This window comes from Pelodiscus sinensis, chromosome 15, assembly GCF_049634645.1.
Source record: "Pelodiscus sinensis isolate JC-2024 chromosome 15, ASM4963464v1, whole genome shotgun sequence".
In the NCBI taxonomy this organism is placed as follows: Eukaryota; Metazoa; Chordata; order Testudines; family Trionychidae; genus Pelodiscus; species Pelodiscus sinensis.
In genome coordinates this window covers 38682973-38700218 of record NC_134725.1, presented here as the reverse complement: position 1 = coordinate 38700218, position 17246 = coordinate 38682973, and the positions used below count along the sequence as shown (strand labels likewise).

Here is a 17246-nt window from a genome sequence, read left to right as displayed (position 1 = left end):
CTGGTCTGGGCACCTCACTTCAGACATTGGTTCACAAACAATTGGACTTGCAGCAGAAATTACAGGCAGGGTAGCCCAACAGTCTGTGATATACAGAAGGGCCAATTACATGATAAGAGTGGTTCCTTCTGGCTTTAGAAGTAATAAATCTATGGAAAAAAGTCATTGACTGTTCTCAGCACAGTATCTGCAACTGGGATTTGCAGAGAAGTGAAAATTATTATGATTAGTTACACAATTATTATTAAATAGACGTTACTCAAATCCAGTGCTAAAATTGTAATTATAATGCACAATTAGTCACAGATTTTAATTAAATGTTTTGTGTGATTGTTTAAAACCCTGTATTTAGGAGGGTTGGTTACTGATTTAATCAGCTGATTTATATTTTCATACAATTTATATAATTCTGTATGTTGCCACAGCAATTTGGAAACTAACCATTGGTCTTCTCTCTTCTTGCCAAATATTCCAGCCTGCTGTTATAATAACTCAGCTAAATGGCTCCAGTCTGCCCTGTTGCCTGAACTACATCCTTATACGTTCATTTCCACTGTGCTGTTTGCCCTGTAGATCTTAGTACTAGTACTATTTCCATGATGTGATATTAACAAACAAGGCAAACCTGAATTTCCTTTCCCTGTTCTAGGAGTTAAATCTTTATATGTCACAAACAGGGAAATGGACAAATGTCAGAGTCACAGAGACAGTTACATTTTTATTTTTCTGAAGAGATGAAAGGTAAAAAATAATCAGGTGCCCCAAATCGGCACTGAGAGGAACAACAGAGACTGCTCTGGTGGCAGAATGTGAGTTGCATTCCATGCCCTGGACAAGGAGAGCGTGTTCTCACGTTCTAACGCCACCACCAGGTTAGACTGGCGCTTTCTCCAGATAATGGAATCTTCTGAGACTATAAATCTTGGATGCCGGGGAAAGACTGAGCGAGTGAGTTCTCAATGCGGAGCAGAGAAGCATATAAACGAATGTCGGGCTGGCTTCTTGCAGAAATGAAATAGCTGTATCAAGCAGGACAGACACTATCTATACACACACTTCAAGGGAAAGTTCATTCTAAATGTTAGCCATAGGGGACCAGAGCAAAAATAATAAAATGGCACAAAGTGTGAGCACCAGCATATGACAGGGCCAGCATTGCTGTATAGGGAACTGTATTTTATACCTCTGGCTTCAGGACTCTCCACCATCCAAGAAGTCAGCCATGCAGACCTCGGGGGCAGAAGGGGCTGGGAAATCCACTTAGAAGGGAAACAAGAACACACACACATCCCTGGTCACTTCTTGCCAATGAGATGGTGAGACCCCCGATGGATGCAATGGCAGTGTTCACATACAACCCCATCGGCACACTCTAGCCCCTGCCACCCAGAACAAAAAACTGAACCCCAGGAAAAACATGGACTGGATTTCCTGCAAGGGGCCATTTCCAATGGCAGCAGGAAGGTGGGTTTCAAGTGGAAAAACTCAGGAAAACCAGCAGTGCTGGCAAGTTGCAGGAGAGACAACTGCTCCCTTGCTGTGAGCAGCAACGGGGTACAGCAACTCAGAGGGAACCCCCCCTCCCTCCGTGGTCCTTTTCCACCTCCACCTCTCTGGGAATGAAGCACAACTGGGGCGGAGCTTTGTGAGCAGCAAGTGTGAAAGCCCCCCCCCCCCATGCTTTATGAAAATCAGCTTATGAATATAAATATACATAAATTGGAGATGCTTTAGATAAAATACCACGTGACTTTTCAAATATAACAGCCAATGGCTCGGATATCTTCTCAATCAGCTCTCTGAGTATTCCAGGGTGCATTTCATCAGGCTGGGGTGGACCGGGGTGACTTGAAGATGTCTAACTTATGTAAGCAACTTATAACTTGTTCCTCTCCTATTTCAGCTTCCAGACGTACCTTATTTTCACCAGTATTCATACGTTAGGCCTCCAATCGCCACCAGCCTTCTTAGTGAAAACCAAAAGAAAGTCTTTGCCTCTCATTCCTTTCCAAAAGCAAGGGAAAGTAGAGAGGGCCCCTGGCAGACAGTCGTGATGATCCTTCACAAGAGGAATTGTACCAGGCTAAGGCCAGGTCCACACTATAGGGAAAGGTCAACCTACATTTTGCAATTCCAGCTACATAACCCCTCTCATGAAGGCTCTGAGCCCCACTCCTGCACCCACAATAGATGGATGATTGCTTCATATCACTTCAACAAGCAGATGCTCACAGCCTCTTCCCACTGTGAACCCGAGTTCTCAAAGTAGTGAGATGCCTAAATACCTGGGAATACCTGGCTAGACCCTCCTGACATGGCTTTGAACCAGTGACCTACAGACTAAAAGTTCCATCTCTCCTTATCGCTCCCCTCACCCATCCAGTCATGCTGGGGGCTGTCCAGAAAGGGGTCTGCCACACAGGGCTCTTCCCCTCCTATTTACATTAATTCTTCACTCTTTCTGCCTTGGCTTCAGGGGTGAATTTTTTAACCAGGCAAGATGGGTCCAAGGCACCAAAAATCACCAGGGCTGGGACTGTCCACATGCAGCCCAATGGGTGGTGATCCTGATGGATGCCAATTGCTACCATCCCAATGAGAAGAATCACTAAGGATTTGAATGTCAGTATCGCTAGTGCTGCAAGCTGTTGGCTATTGGTTAATTAAGGGGCCAGCATTCACATAGAGGAGACTTTGTTACACTAGATTCCCACAGGGCTGGACACCGAGGGCAAACAGTGTGGAGGAGCTCTCCTTGAAGACATAAGCTGCTGCTTCTTCCACTGCAGGGGTGCAAAGCACAGAGGTGGGCTGCCAGCAGCCTGTGGATCAGGCAATGGGAAGAACAGTTTACATGTGCAGTCAAAGAAGCAAACCAGGAAAACTTCTGTGAGCTTCCTGTTTTCATATACTACTAGGTGCCTGCTACAGGTACTCACAGCTTACACATTAGTATTAAAAACCCATGTACTAATTCCATTGCATCAACCCACAGAAAAGCTGCTCCTGGCATGACGAATATCACTCTCCATTCCCGTCCACCACTGCCAGGGAATTCTGAGGGCATCGCTATCTGCTTCCTCTCTCGTGTCAACTCCCCGGCAAGGGCAGGAGAGCAGATTTCATCCCTGCTGCCACCGTCATAAGAACATAAGATATTTTGGCCTTGGAAAGAGTTCAGAAAAGGGCAAATAAATGATTAGGGGTTTGGAACGGGTCCCATATGAAGAGAGGCTAAAGCGACTGGGACTTTTCAGACTGGAAAAGAGGAGACTGAGTGGTGTGGAGAGGGTGAATAAAGAAAAGTTATTAATTAGTTACTAGAGGACACCAAATGAAATTAATGGGGAGCAGGTTTAAAACTAATAAGCAAAAGTTCTTCTTCACACAGCGTGTTGTCAACCTGTGGAACTCCTTGCCAGAGGAGGTTGTGAAGGCTAGGACTATAACAGAGTTTAAAGAGATGCTAGATAATTACATGGAGGTTAGGTCCATAAAAGGCTATTAGTCAGGGGACAGAAATGGTGTCCCTGGCCTCTGTTTGTCAGAGGCTGGAGATGGATGGCAGGAGACAAATTGCTTGATCATTGTCTTCGGTTCACCCCCTCCGGGGCACTTGGTGCTGGCCACTGTCTGCAGACAGGATACTGGGCTAGATGAACCTTTGATCTGACCCAGTACGGCCATTCTTATGTTCTTATGTTCTTATTGTCTGTAGTTTGTAGCCCGGCATTTGCAATATTGCATGGTGCAACTCGTCATGTCCTTTGGCGCAGTGGCTGGCTGGGTGGCACAGATGGGGTTTCTTCTCTCACTTTGTGTGGCTGCATGTGTTAAAAGAGTTTATTCTCAACAGGCAAAGAACTTGGAGGGCCTCAACTCAACTCGTTCCAGGATCTTCACCTAATTCACCGCTCAGGTTAGTCACTGAATAAGCCCTACATGTTCTCTGAGAGCAGCAGGTACTGACATCAGACAACTTTCCTCACTGTCTCAGAGGCACAAAAGTAAAATCAGTCCATTCTGGTACCTCTCATTCCGAATTGGAGTGGCTTCATGGACTTGGCCAGCATTGGCCTTGTCAGAAGTGGAACCATTTTTTCTAGGGGTTTAGATGTTTGCCATTAAAAAAAAATGTTATGTGACATGCTTTGAAGCGCTGCTGGGCAGCCAGGGAGGGGACACTATTCCCAAGTGATTTTACTTTATGGGCGCCACAGTGAACCTAAGAACCCTCTGTCCAGGCAACATTCTCCCAGTCTCCTTCTCTAACAGAGCACGAGTTAACACAACCCCTCAAACCATCTTACTTTGCCATCTACAGCAGCTGTGAGCACAGGCCGTGTTACAGCCCGACAGCACCAGTCCAAGAGGCCAATGGCAGAATTTCTGGTTCCAGGGATATTTCAATATTTTTCAATTTTGTTTCACTCCAGTAGAAACCAAACCAAATAATTCCAAATCTCCCACAAACTAGAACCTCAACAACAACAAAAAAAGTTTCAGAAACACCAACACATGGTGACTCAGACAAAACATGCTCCTGGCCTCAGCTGTTGAACATTCAGTTTGCATGGCGGCTACCCTAAAGCCCTGGACTTCAAAACTCTGAGGAACCCTGCAGCTCACTAAGCTTGCTGCTGGGAACCAGGCAGACATGCCCCCCTGCCATCCCTTTGCCCAAGATTTAATAAAAATTCATTAAACGTAAGCTGTTTTCAAAAAGCCTTGGACAAGCGGATGCTTTGCCTGAAAATTTCTGAGCAGCCTCACCCAGACTGCAAAGAGGAGCTCCATCCCAGAGGCTGGGGGATACACCAGGGACCCTCAGCGAAGAGGCTACAAATTTCCCTGAGTGCTCAATGCCCATCGGACCCTATGTAGGCAATTTCATTGTTTTCTATCAGCCCTTCTCACTAGGCCAGGGAGCTGTGCTTTCACTGTGCAGGGGGTGGAGTGAAGCTTTGGTTTGGTTTGCAACCAGGAGCTTTGCTTTGAGTTTTGAATTAGAACAGGTTGCGATTCAGGAGTCAAAACCAGACCAAGCCAGAAACCAGCCCTAGGGGCATACCCAGGCTTTATATTCACTTAATAAAACCATCTTATTGATTAAGGACAGACTTATGAGGTGAAAGGGTTAGCCTTCAGCTGGGTCAGAGGGGACCCCATCACAGCATAGAGCCCTGATTCCTCCTGATTTAATGGGAAGTTTGGTTTTGGGTGCCAAGGGATAGATTGTTAATACCTGCTGGGTTTTTTCCCCTGACAGTCACTTGTTTCTACATCACGCGGTTGTCTCTCACTGTTTGCACTGCAAGAGAAAAGCCAACGTTTTGCTGTGTTTGAATGTCACTGCAGTTCATTCCCAGGGACAAGAGGACATACTGGTGGAAAGGGATTGGCACAGGGTTATTGAATAAGGTATGGTGTAAATGGACGTGCACATTTGTAGTCTCATACACAGCTATAAGAGTTAACGAGAATGCCCAGGGCTAGTGTTATCATCTCACCAGGAACTGTCTGCCTGTGAACTAGTCCTTCTTTCCCTCTTGTTCTAGAAAATACTTTGGAAACTGATCACAACACCTGTCATTGCTGCCCAGTTCCAATCTCTTGACCCGTGGTTGATCTTCTGGAGTTTATTTAGTGCCTCATAATTGTGCATAAGACTAAATCAGACTCAGAGGGAGCCCCCATCAGCATCTGGTACTTCTGCTCTTGCGAGGAGGAATGTTTGCTCCTATCATCTCCTGCTGTGGGGAAGCCATACTCGGCTTAAGGTAAACCGACTCCAGCTGTGTATTAAATGTATTCTATTTATTCTATATAGCTGGAGTTGCATACCTTAAGCTGACCTTCCAAGTCTAGTGGAGACCTGGCCTGAGGCAAATGCTTCATGAAAAACCCACACATGCACTGTGGGCTCCAAATAACTGTGTTTACTGGATACATACAATATGCATAACTTAGCTGCATACACATTGCTCTGCTGTTTGGGTTCTGGCAGCCACTAAAACATTAAACACTGTGAGCATCGCTGGAGGACTCACTAGCTATTTAAAGAGATGCTGCCCAATTCCTATACACTATGAGGACTCTGGTTAGGATTTTCAAAGATACCTATCGAAGTACTAATCTATAAATCTGGAGCACATTTGACCTTTTAAAAATAAACCATTTCTGTGGAATCTGCAACCAAAAAAGGATTGTGAGTTTTTCCCCCCATTGGTAAAATACTATACAACCAAAGAAAGACACACACATTTTTGTTTTCACGCTTGGCTAATTCAAAACCAACCTAATGGACCTTTCTCAAAGAAAAAGTCACTTTTACACTGAGAACAATCATGAAGGACTTTAGCCCAAAGGGTACATGCCTTGAATAAGAGCTTATAATGAAAGTGTCTTTCCAGCCCTCATGACTGCATCACTACCACACAGCTGCTCTGTCTCGAATGGTGCAATTTGTTTTCAGCTCGCTCTGCTGCAGAGTCTAAAAATAACCCTGCCCCGCCCTGGATTGCTAAGGGCGGGTGTGAAGGTTTTTCTCTTTTTTGGTATTGGCCCCTGGATCTGCCACAGGTAGTCCCTGGAGGGATGCAATCAGAATAAATCCATGTAGTTTGCTTGATACTGCAGGGCAGAATTCACTGCCACAATAGAGAGAAATATAGACAATCACTGAGAGCAATTCCCCATCTGTTTTTCTTCCAGGATTATCCAACTCTGAATAGGGGGCACAATATGGCTATGTCTATACTGCAGTGTTTTCCCGGGATCCTGGAAGTATCCCAGAAAAACTGCTGCATCCAGGAAACGCGTCTGCTCTTCTGAAATATTTTTTGGAAGAGCAGACACGCTTTTTCGGCATCCGTATACACCTCATTTTACGAAGAAGAAGAGATGTTCCGAAAAAAGTTTTTCCCGACATTTGGCCCTGTGTAAACGGGCCAAATATTGAAAAAAGCCTCTTCCGAAAAAAGAAGTGAAAAAAAGCTACGCCAATTGCAGTTCACATTTTGCGTAGCTTTTTCCAGAAGAGCAGTGCAATGTCAACACAGTCTATATGCCTTTGGCTTGTACAGACAGTATTGTAGCAATTACCTGGGGAAAAGCCTGTTGTGACTTTCCTGTTAATTTCTTTTCCACACCCATCGTCACTCTTGTTAACTCTTCATGCAGCCAGGAAGGGAGCAGATGGAAGAGGCCTCAGGGAGCCCTGCCTGAGTAGAACAGGTCATATTGTTTCAGGAACAGATCTAATTCCAAACCCAGCCAGAGATCACATGGACCATCTGGTGGTGCTTGGCAGTGGATGCTTCTGCAGCCCAATCGAAGCCTAATATCGGAATTTGGCTTGCAAAAGGGCCTTTCACGCTGCAGGGAAAACTTCCCAACTGATCTTGCTGAGCAGGAAGAGAAGCCGATGCTGAGGGCATCAATTTCCATGTGTCCTGCCACATTTGTAAATTATTGGTGCTCACAGACCTCTGCCCATGTGCACCTGGAATGGGCTGGAGACTAGAGTTAGAGATTAGAGGCATCGATTCTGCAGCGTGTGATTTCCATTGCATGGCAGGCAACCTGTGAGCCACCTGCAGTGCCTGTCAGTCATCTCAAACAGGCACTGCCACCATGAACCACATTGCAACTGCAAGTGCTGCTGCTGTCCAGTGAACCACTAATCCACTGACTACATGTCCCAGACAGCACAAATTGGCAGAGATAGGGATGTAATAGTGTAGTCGATTAATCGATTAACCGATAAGCAAAAGCCTATAGTTTAACGCTATAAACTACATGCATTTTGCCCCCTCTTCTCCATCCCTTGCCAGTACATTTTTTAGCAGGCTGGCCAGCAGCCCAGCTCAGTCCTGGCTTACGCTAGGTACGGGACCTACCCTCGCTGCAGCTTTGCATTTAAAGTGTATTAGGAGCCAAGCGGGCAGGCAGCCCGGCTCAGTTCTGGCTCGTGCTGGGTCCAGGAGCTCAGATCCCTACTCTCTGGACAGGGGCTGCCCAGGGACTATAGAACAGTCGAGTAACCAATAAGAATTCATGAGCTTAATTGACTGTTCAATTAAACGATATTTAACATCCCTAGGCAGAGAGGCTCATTAGAACTCTGAAAGAGCTGAGCCTCCCCGGTCACACTGCCCAGAGATTGTTGGAGCCTTGCCTGTGTCCCCTGAGGGAATCCAGCATCTTCATTCTTTTCAATCTGCCGATTTGCTCAGACTAAAGAAATGTGCACGCTGAAGAGTGCATTGAAGAAACTGAGGAAAGATTAACAGGCTGGTTTGAATAGACGCCATTTTCATTTTTCTATGCTTACTGTTAATTAGTTCACTTTCCTTCACACATTCACCACATTAACAGCGCTGGGAAGTAAGACGTGAAATCCAGAGAGATCAATAAGCAAGAGAAAGAAAGAACAACGCCACCCTCCACTTTGTACTGAAAGACTTCAGCTAGCCCATTGCACAACCTTATATATAGGTCTTCTGACCCCAGCGTTAACTAAAATGTAACGCAAGAAGCCCTTTGCCTGTGGCAGGATCTCAGAGATTGCAGCCTGAATTCCTGTTTAATTCATCCCATGGGCAGCGGACCAACACTGAGAAAGGAGAAAAGAAATGCCCCAACCTCATCTCATTTCCTTTGTCCGTTTCAGATTCACAAACGTAGGTGGATCCAGCCTTCCCCAATGACTGCTGCCAAAGATATAAAGTGCCAGCAGAGCTGAGCCGTCACTCACATTTGCCTTGCAATGCACCATGGGGCTGGAGAAAATGGGCCAGGCGCACTATTGACAGGAATTGTCCACAGGTAGGATATTTGCAATTCTATCCAAACCCAGGCATTCGGAATGACGGGAGAAGGTCATTACACTGGGGAACAAGCAGCTTCCACTTGAACCCTTTGGGGAGGCTGTGAAAGCAGAGCTCACTGCCAAGCCTGCAAACTCCACCCAGCCTGTGGCCTGCAGATCAGTTGCAGAAGCAGCTAATTTGTCTAGCCATTGGATCTGATTAACAGCTCCATAATGACGACTGACAATTGAATTGTACCGATTGCTGATATAGCTGCAAATTGCTGTAATTCGTGCCAGTGCTTTGCCACATTGGTAAAATGCCTAATCCCAGCACACATAAGGAGCAGATGATGAAAACCTAATGCAGTGATAGCCCCTAAAATATGATTCTGCTGTTCTGCAAAGCATGATCTCACCCATCTGAGAACTACGATCACAAAGAAATATCAGAAATTATTCACACATACTTAGAACAGTGCATTCTGTCTTAGTTAACTGAATAACAGGGGCAGGCATATTTCCTTAAAGGTGCAGCAGGGAGAACTGCTGAATTTTGCAATACAAGGTTGAGACAAAGTCGAATCCAGCAGGGTGCTAGACTGCCCCACTACAGACACCTAGGAACTCTATGTCACTGCCTGCTAATTGTGCATCCCTTCACCAGACCTCCCTCTGATCAGCTAGCAGTGACTCACGGGTACTCACTGTAAAAGCTGCACTGAGCAATTTCAGCTTCTTTATGGGCCCTGTATCCCTCTGCCCTACATAGTCTCATCACTCACCACCTCAACAGAGCTCAGCAGAGACTGGCACAACAGAAGGGCCAAGCCTATCATGCCAGCTAGCACTGGGAACCAACATAAGAACCGTGTGTCAGAGCCATTGTGTAGGATCAAGGGGACAGCTTCAGATTGCTGGGGATCCCATTAACTGCAGAGCTCCCACCTAACTAGCCAGCAGGACACCAGGGCGCACTGATTTCCTACAGCTGCTATCGTTGGTATTTACTATTTATGTTGCCAGAATGGCTAGGAACCCTCGCCCAGGAGCAGGATTCAGTTGTGTTAGATGCTGAGCATGGGCGGCCCTAGACTAGCTGCCAGCAACTGGCGCCCTAGGCGAACCATGCAATCAGCGCCCCCACCTCCAAACCCCTCAATGATATTGCACCACCATTTGGAGCCCCATTTAACTTGGCGCCCTAGGCGACCGTCTAGTTCACCTATATGGACGGGCCTCCCCTGATGCTGAAACAGAGTGATCAGATGGTCCTGTCCCAAGGAGCTTACAAAAGACAATAGATAGATAGATAGTATGGGGATGGAGAAAGAGAGAGAGAGGTGGTGTCTGGGGATAGAGAGTCAGACAGACAGACACAGAGCTAGTGGAGCACTTGAACCTAATGTGACTGTTAGCATGATAGGCAGTGCTCTCAGCACACCCGTGGCTAACTGGCAAAGAAGAGGTGTCGGGAGAAATGAGAAGGAGGTAGCTTAGAAAGTGCGCATGGAAAGCTTCTCCCAAGTGTGAGGGGCAGTGTAGGAGAAACCACAAAGGTGCTTGTTGGGAAATGTAACAAGTGGGCAATGAAGACTGGCCTCACTGGCTGATCGGAGCTAGGAGTCAACATTCTGATGTCGTAGCATTGGGCTGGCACAGGCAAAGCGGTATTAAAAGATTGGATGTTTTTCATTCCAGAAAACTATTTTCAGACCAGCTGACAAATCAGCTCAGCAACCTTGTGCCACATGCCCAGGCTTTCTTGTTTGCCCTCCTTTGTGACACACCACACACACTGCCATCCAGGACTGAGAAGAAGGACAAAATCCAACTGCGTTGTGAGCCAGATGGTGTGACAAAGGCATCCTAGGACAGACAGCTGTATTTCTGAGAATATCCATCCATCCTGAAATGAATCATCCATTTAAGGAAGGAGGATCTGTGCAAATAATTCAGAGGAGTTTTGCTCCCAGAATTTGGTTCAGGCCCATGCATCCTAACTCTCCAATCTTACTGAGAGATAAAGCATTTATCAATGAAATGTATTGTCACCAGAAAATATTGTGACCTCAAAAGTGAAAATTGGCATGGAAATGTTGCAGTTAATGAAAATGTCATTGGGGAGGTTTGTCAGGCCTTGGATATTTCTGGTCAGAGAGAGAAGGAGAAGCCAGGAGTCTGGAAGGCACTTCCTTGGGATGTGAGAGACACCATGAAAGACACTACCTGCTCTGGATCAGGAGTGTGTGCTTTCTGGGTTTTCACAAGATCTTGTTTTTATACCAGTGTAGAACAAAAACAAATCTGGAAACTTCAAAATTGTTTCACAAAACAGAATTCTTGTTTTCCAGCCAGTCCTTCTCAGGAGCCACATTTAGGTTCAAAATATCTCAAGAAAATTCATGACCTGGGCATTCCACACACCACACAATGCCCCTGAAATTTCCTGTCTAGACATCCATGACACTGTATGAAAATTTGCTGATAGTTTGCTCGGAGGGCTATTTCTCTACTAATGCAGAGCTGACAAACTCTCCATCTGCACCATATTTATAAAACCTGGGGAAATGTCATTGTAAAGGTTAACTCCTTGTAGCAAGAGTCTTATTATCTGGTGTGTTGGAACAAAGCCACTTACACCAAACAGCACTATACAGAGCAGTCCAGAGAAAAGCAGGGCAGGCGAAACAAGAGGAGATGTGACTGGGTTGCTCAGTCCTACCTTTGCACACGGCCGGATTCCAAAGGAGTTGCTCTCAGCCATCTGGTGCAAGTGTAGCATCGTCCTGAAAGCAATGATGACAAATGACAATTGACCCACACCTCTGCACTACCAGAGAGATCTCATTGCCCTCCAGAGGGAGCATAATCTAGTGCATGAAAATGTTACAGCACTGAGTAGTGTTCAAAGCCACTGAAGGTGCTCAGATAAGCCAATTGCTCTGCTGAGAGAGAGCAAAAACATGTCACTCGAGAGAGCAAAAACATGTTTCCAGTTGTGTTTCTTAAAGGCTCATGCTACCGAAATGCTTCTCTGGGTCCCTTTCGAGACCATCAAGCCTAAAGGGCCTTCCCAGGGCTGGATTAAGACCTGCTGAGGCCCCAAGCTATGGAAAGTTCAAGAGGCTCCATAGCACTATCCAAAAATGTGTGTTATTCTAACAGAAAGGACAATGAACATAGAAATAATACAGTTGTATATTTGCATCTCTACTGGTACATAGGCAATGATGAAATGACTAACTAGTCATTTTTTTTTAGCTAGAGGCACCTCAATCTGAGGTCCTAAATCTGTGGTTCCTAACCCTTTTTATACCAGGGACCGGCAAATCCATTCACAAACCTTTGGCAGACTGGTAACATTGTATTTGCATATTTTTATATTTTATGCAAATAATGAATAGGCAAATATGCAAATCAAATGTTACAAGTCCACCACAAGCACTGGCCCCCAGAACTGCCACAAACAACTAGCTTCATCTCCGGCAATCCCCACGTGATGGGTAGCTGCTGCAGCTGAAGCCAGCTGTTCACGGCAGCTCTGGGGCCCAGTACTGTGATACACCCTGGTCCCCTGTGCCCCCAATTCCAGCTCTAATCCCTAGAGCCCTTCACCCCTCCAACCCCAGCATCAGGCACTGACCCAAAGTCACCAGAACCCAACCCCCCCCCCCGTGCCAGCCCTCCACCCCTTAGAGCCCTTCATCCCTTAGAGCTTCCCAGTACTAGCCCTGCCTCCAGACCCCCCCATATTAGATTTGCTTTTCAAGCCCCCCAGTGCCAGTCCCCCACCTCTGAGAGCCCTCTACCCTCAGCACTCAATACTTTGTGTGTGTGTTAAACAGTGAACTGAATTTTTTGAATTATTCTTCATTTTCTTCGGATTTGCCCAATCCTGGTTTTAGCCAAAACGTGAAAGTGCCAGAAGTCTCCTGTCCTACCCTGTTCTTGGAACATTTCTCGCCCACGTCTGCACTTGAGTCTCTGAAAGTGACCACCCCATACCCCGAGACTTTGACGCTTGCCCCCTTCCCCTAAGAGCAGCAAGCAAGCTCCCTATCGTACAGTGCCCTGATTCCGATTGTGTAAAGTTGCATCTTTGCTGTCCAATCTCATTCTATCAGAAAACAGAGCAACAAACAGGCTGCTGCATGAGGAAATTGTTTTGTGGCTATTCTGCTCCCTCTACCGGAGAAATCAGAGTCCCTCAGTTCAGTTCCAGAGCCTAATTCACATCCCCGGACAAAGATCACATTGATTTGTCTGATCCTACATTTCCTGTTTCAAGTCTCCCTTGTTAGCCCGTAACATTACATCTATCTCTAACAATAGCTGATCCAGGGCAACACTGGTTGTTCATGTTCCAAGAGTCTTTGTTCTGTATTCTTCCCTCAGGAGAGGCCTGGGAAACACTATTCAGAAGCCAGCTTTTGCGTGTAAATGGGAGGGGGACAGAGAAGCCTGGAAGCCAATCCTAATGTTTAAACGGGGATCTAATAAAAACCAGTGCAGATCAGCCACCTGTGTCCACTAGCTGTTCCGTGACTGAAGAGAAACTTCTAGCAGAATCCACTGGCCTGACTCTTCTGAAGCCGATACACATTTTGTGCTGTCGACTAGATGGCAGTTCTCCTAATTTACACAAGAGGAGAATCAGGCTAATTCTCTCACTGGAATAATACTTCTTTTACCCCTATTTCTAGGTGTGTCTTTCATGTAGGATCTCTCTCCACACATACACACTAGCTCTCTGCGGAAACAACCTCACGTCTAGCTAGCTGAAGAGTCTAATGTGCCCACCTTCTCTCCGGATTATTGAAAAAGTGCCTTTGTAAGAACAAACGGAGATGGAAACTGCGGTGCCCATCACCCAGCTGAGAACCAGTTCACCAGAAGGCACTGGGTCATGTTACAGCTAACTTCTATCTAGGGGCGTGAAAGTGTAAGGGATGTAGCCTGGGCTCATCAATTAACGTTCATGGTTACATGCAGGCTCTTGATATGCACGGAGAGATGGCTTCCTATGTGTACCGGCTCCTAGAGAGCCGACTGCCCCTCACAACATTTTCAGCGGTTACATGGTTACTTAATCACACACATTTTAACATCCTGACTTCTAAAGAACGTCAGGGGAGCAAGTGAGGGGAAATGTGCTGTATGAAATATTGATGGGGTAAGAGATCTCAATGTATAGTGTGCTGGGGTTTGCAGTAGTGAGGTTATATCTACAGACATTACTGCTTCTCTGCAACAGATGACCCAAATGACAGAGGGCACTGAAATGTTGTGGTCTGTAGCCTTTTTTATAAGCTTATATCTCAGAACCATTCCCTGAGTGTAATCAGTGTTGTACACAAAATTAGCTAGAAGAGTGTAAACAAACCTATGCTGTGAAGGTCCTCGCTTGACCTGCTATTTGCCTGTGCAACCTTATACAGCAAGATCACCACTTTTGTATATAATCCCCAAGCCTGCGATGTATGATGGGTACATGAGTCTGACACACTCTCCCACAGCCGTGGAAGGACGATCCTGCATTCTCTGAGGAATGGCTCTGGGTCCGGTGGATCTAATGCCCTTGCAGGGTTGGGAGGACAGAGCTGCTGCTGGACAATAAGAGAGAGCTGCACAAACTCGCCTCTGACCCATCATGGGAAAGAAGTTTTTCTCTGCATTGAGATTCACTGCCAGGGTAGTCATGGTGGGGAGTGGGCCCTGCTGGTTAGTCTGAGCTATTCCCCCCTATGCTTCTTGTACCTCAGCCCTAACAAGATCCCAGTCTAGGTTCTCTCTGGCAATGTCTCTCTCACACCTACAAGGAGGCACCTGGCAGGTTGACTAATGCCTGCCAGAAAGCATCCAAAGCAGCACCTAGGCCATCCCTGGAACAGGGGTTTGTTCAACCTGTTTGTAAAAACCTGCAGTGACAGGAACTCCGTACCAATGCTCCTGTAAGCGGAGCACTTGGGCAGCCACCCAAGAGAGATTCAGGTGCCGCCCAGCTGATTAGCAGAGCACCCACAGCCAGCAGCGTGCATTTCTACTGGTGGTGCACATTTGCACATGCTTCAGAGCACAGAACAAAATGTATTTCACACATGGATGGAAACAATAAGCGGGAACATTGCTCCACACCCTACCTGGGAAGCCTCTCTGAGAGCTTACCCAACCCTCAAGCCTCAGTCTCCCTAGCTGCACACGATGACCTTGCTGAGGCTGGTCCCTTTTGTCCCTGGGGCAGTCTCCATGAACCCGTGTCCTGAGGAGGGCAGGTATTAATATGTCACACTCCCTCACTCCATCCCATAAGTGCTGGTGCATCATTTCCTGTGGCCCCAAACCCATAGCATCTAGCCTGGAGTGCATGGCAGAAAGCTATTGCGCACAGACTGACTGGATTTAGTCCTCCACACATGGCTCCCCAATGCCCAGCTATACCTGTGAGCCATGTCCAGGCCTGCCAGCATCTGAGAAAAGACATTGAAGTTGCTCTCTCCTTCCGGCTGTTGTGCGACACGAACCCTTTCCAGCAGCATCGTCTGGCAGAGGGAAGAAAGAAAGTCAGCTCCCTCTCCCCAGCCTGAGGTCCCCACACAGGGCCGGCCAAGCCCAGAGACTATGAAACCGAGACTGGCTGGGAATTGCCACATGGCCACCATACATTGTGCCGGGATGGGCTGCTTACTCCAAACGCCCATCATCGGGCATAACACAGTAGTTGAGGAGTGAGCCAAACCCCAGACTAAGGGTATGTCTACACTACCCTCCTAGTTCGAACTAGGAGGGTAATGTATGCATACCGCACTTGCTAATGAAGCCCGGGATTTGAATTTCCCGGGCTTCATTAGCATAAGCGGGGAGCCGCCATTTTTAAATCCCCGCTGCTTCGAACCCCGTGTAGCGCGGCTACACGGGGCTCGAACTAGGTAGTTCGGACTAGGGTGCCTATTCCGAACTACCGGTACACCTCGTTTCACGAGGAGTAACGGTAGTTCGGAATAGGACCCTAGTCCGAACTACCTAGTTCGAGCCCCGTGTAGCCGCGCTACACGGGGTTCGAAGGAGCGGGGATTTTAAAATGGCGGCTCCCCGCTTATGCAAATGAAGCCCGGGAAATTCAAATCCCGGGCTTCATTAGCAAGTGCGGTATGCCTACATTACCCTGCTAGTTCGAACTAGCGGGGTAGTGTAGACATACCCTTAGATCGGATGATGCCACCCGGATTTTTTACATATTTTGTTTTAGGACAAACAATTAAGGCATTTAAAAATGGATCATTTGAGAGACCAAACTTTTCTTTGGGTTACACCCGCCTGGCACCGCTGTGGAGTAACTGGTGTAGCTGAGAGGAGGGTTAACCCAAGGCATAAAGGGAGGGGTAAAACTTTCAACGGTTTGTAAGGGACTTTCAATGGAAATTGGGCTTTACACACCCTGGATGCTGTTGGAAACACTAGTGACCACACTCACATGATCCTTCCTTTGCATCCCAGGACCATCACCAAGACTGTAAATGAGCCTGGACTTTGATCTTGGTGAATTATGGCTGAGTGCCCCTGCTATATTCTGCAGGACAAGGCAAACAAACACTTTCTGGCCTGTTAACCGGTTCTGGCAACACTCCGTCGGCACCACCTGGCCCTGGGTATTGGACCCAAAGCAGGGACTTGGCTTCTAACCGTGGCTCCAGTGGACTTGGGCAGGTCACTCCTCTCCCCTCCGCCTGGGTCTCCTTTGGCCATGGGAGCGCTCCCACCTTGCCAATGGAAGAGGCTGGTCCTGTGCGGTGCTTGACCTGGGACCAGTGGAGGGGCAGTGCAGGGTTACCTGGAGGTGAGCAGCTGTAATTCGGCCAGTGGCATTGAAATCCAGGGACATGGCCATGGAGAAGCGAGTGGAGGTGCTGTTGTGGCCTGTGGTGACCGTCCCAAAGGCTTTGAGGATGGTGAACATGGCCTGAATCTTCTCCACTGTAGAAATCAACACAGTCCGGTTTGAAACAAGCTCTGTGCCTGGCTGCAACAGACCCATGTGCAACCCACACAGCTGCTGGTGCACTGTCCCATGGAGGTGGTACCGAGACCGCTCAGAGAAAGAGAGACTTAATGAGCTCTCTACAGCCTTAGCTGAGAGGCAGCAGGATTTCTAGCTCAAGTGTTGTAGAGGCTCATGCACTAAGCTCCAGAGGTTCCAGGCTGGGTTCCGCATGTTGATGCAACAACTGCATACTCACCCCGAGCCCTGGTGTGACAGCTACACGTGGCTGCTGCTAGCCCCATTGCATTCATGCTCTTCACTGGGAATCAGACCCTCCTCCAAGTCACAGCTCTGTGCCAATGGGTCCACACAGCATAGAAACTCTTAGCAGGGGAGGCTGTGATGTCACAGTGGAGGGGCCAGCTCAGTGTCATGTAGCTGTTAGGTGGTAGA

General features: G+C 47.3%; 1 protein-coding gene across 5 annotated transcripts in view; it reads right to left on the bottom strand.

Annotated features, from left to right (window-relative positions):
- Positions 1-17246, bottom strand: part of MYO18B (myosin XVIIIB) — a 243277-nt gene that overhangs the window by 200794 nt on the left and 25237 nt on the right. For all 5 annotated transcript variants that reach the window (XM_075898877.1, XM_075898880.1, XM_075898881.1 and 2 more), the window contains 3 exons: positions 16644-16786; positions 15254-15354; positions 11538-11601 (listed from right to left, as the gene is read on the bottom strand). In XM_075898877.1, coding sequence (XP_075754992.1) covers positions 11538-11601; positions 15254-15354; positions 16644-16786 — 308 coding nt within the window. The remainder of the gene's footprint in view (positions 1-11537; positions 11602-15253; positions 15355-16643; positions 16787-17246) is intronic.